This window comes from Charadrius vociferus, unplaced genomic scaffold (assembly GCF_000708025.1).
Source record: "Charadrius vociferus isolate BGI_N301 unplaced genomic scaffold, ASM70802v2 scaffold550, whole genome shotgun sequence".
In the NCBI taxonomy this organism is placed as follows: Eukaryota; Metazoa; Chordata; class Aves; order Charadriiformes; family Charadriidae; genus Charadrius; species Charadrius vociferus.
Window position 1 is genome coordinate 3,669 of NW_009646425.1, and position 1,198 is coordinate 4,866.

The window sequence follows — 1,198 nt, forward strand, 5'->3', positions numbered from 1 at the left end:
GGGGAGCCTCGAGGACAGCCTGGAGGGGGGCACTGGCCCCACGCAGCCCTTCTCCATCGATAAACGCACCGGTGAGCGCCCGGCCCCTTCCCCAGTCCCCGCCGCACCCCGCAGCACCCATGGGTGCCCAGCAGCTTGCGCTGCCCCGCAGGCGAGATCCGCGTGGTGGGACCCCTCGACTCCCAGCGGCACAAGAACTACAGGCTGACGGTGCAACTGATGGACACCCGCAACGACCTGGACCCGGCAAAGCGGCGGAGCTGCTTGTGCGACGTGGCCGTGCGCGTGCAGGTGCGGGTGCGAGCCCAGCGGGTGAACCACAGTGGGTGCAAGCAACTGCGGGTGCCATTCCACCTCCTCCCGCTCCCGGCAGGCTGTGCCGAACCAGGCGCCGGTGTGCACCCCTGAGGTACAGGAGCTGCGGATGATGGCCAGCTTGGGTGGCCGCCCGCCCGGCGTGCCAGGGCAGCCCCGACGGCGCCGCGCTGGCATACACCATTGCTGGAGGTGAGGAGTGGGAAGCCACAGGGCAGCCCAGCCCCTCACCGTGGTGTGGCGCTGAGTAGGCCCTCTCGTCCAGGCAACGAGGATGGGCTCTTTCGGCTGGAGGGGAACACCCTCTTCTACCTCCCCAATGACCTACCTGAGCCCCGCACCTTCGTGCTGCTGGTGGAGGTGCGGGCTGGCCCCAGTGTTCCCCGCCGCAGCACCGTGGTGGCACTGGTGGGGCATGGCGCCCCTCCCAGTGCCACCCAGCACCACCACCCAGCTCACGGTGAGCAGAGCCTTCTGGCCAGATGGTGCTCCCAGGTCCGTCAGGACCTCCAGTCCTCGCATGTCCCCTCACCCCACCACCTCTGTAGACGCTGCAGAAGGAGCCACTGGTCATCATGCGAACAGAGGTGATGTGGCACCCACCAGCCTGGTTCGTGGCCGTGCTAACTGTCTCCAGTGCCCTGCTGCTGGCCACCCTAGGCTGCATGGCCCGGAGCCTTCTGTGCAGGTGAGCCCCAGCCCCACGGCACTGCACGGCACAGCATGGCATGGCACGGCACGGCATGGCACAGGGAGCAAGGCCAGGGGCTCACGGCTGCCTTCTGCTCCTCCTGCAGCAACCGAGACCCTGGCAAGCTGCTCCTGGACAAGAGGTGGGTGCTGCACGGCCGGGGCGGGCGTATCAGCATCGAGGGGCAGGCGG

At 68.6% G+C, this 1,198-nt stretch overlaps 1 protein-coding gene across 1 annotated transcript in view; it reads left to right on the forward strand.

The window, feature by feature from the left end:
• The window catches only part of CDHR4 (cadherin-related family member 4), a gene marked incomplete at its 5' end in the record, with an annotated part of 5,658 nt that overhangs the window by 2,841 nt on the left and 1,619 nt on the right, over positions 1-1,198 (forward strand). The window contains 6 exon segments of the mRNA XM_009881311.1: positions 1-71; positions 152-291; positions 374-507; positions 567-740; positions 742-775; positions 864-1,003. The exon segment at positions 1-71 is cut by the window's left edge and continues 9 nt beyond it. Of these exon segments, the coding sequence (XP_009879613.1) occupies positions 1-71; positions 152-291; positions 374-507; positions 567-740; positions 742-775; positions 864-1,003 (693 nt within the window).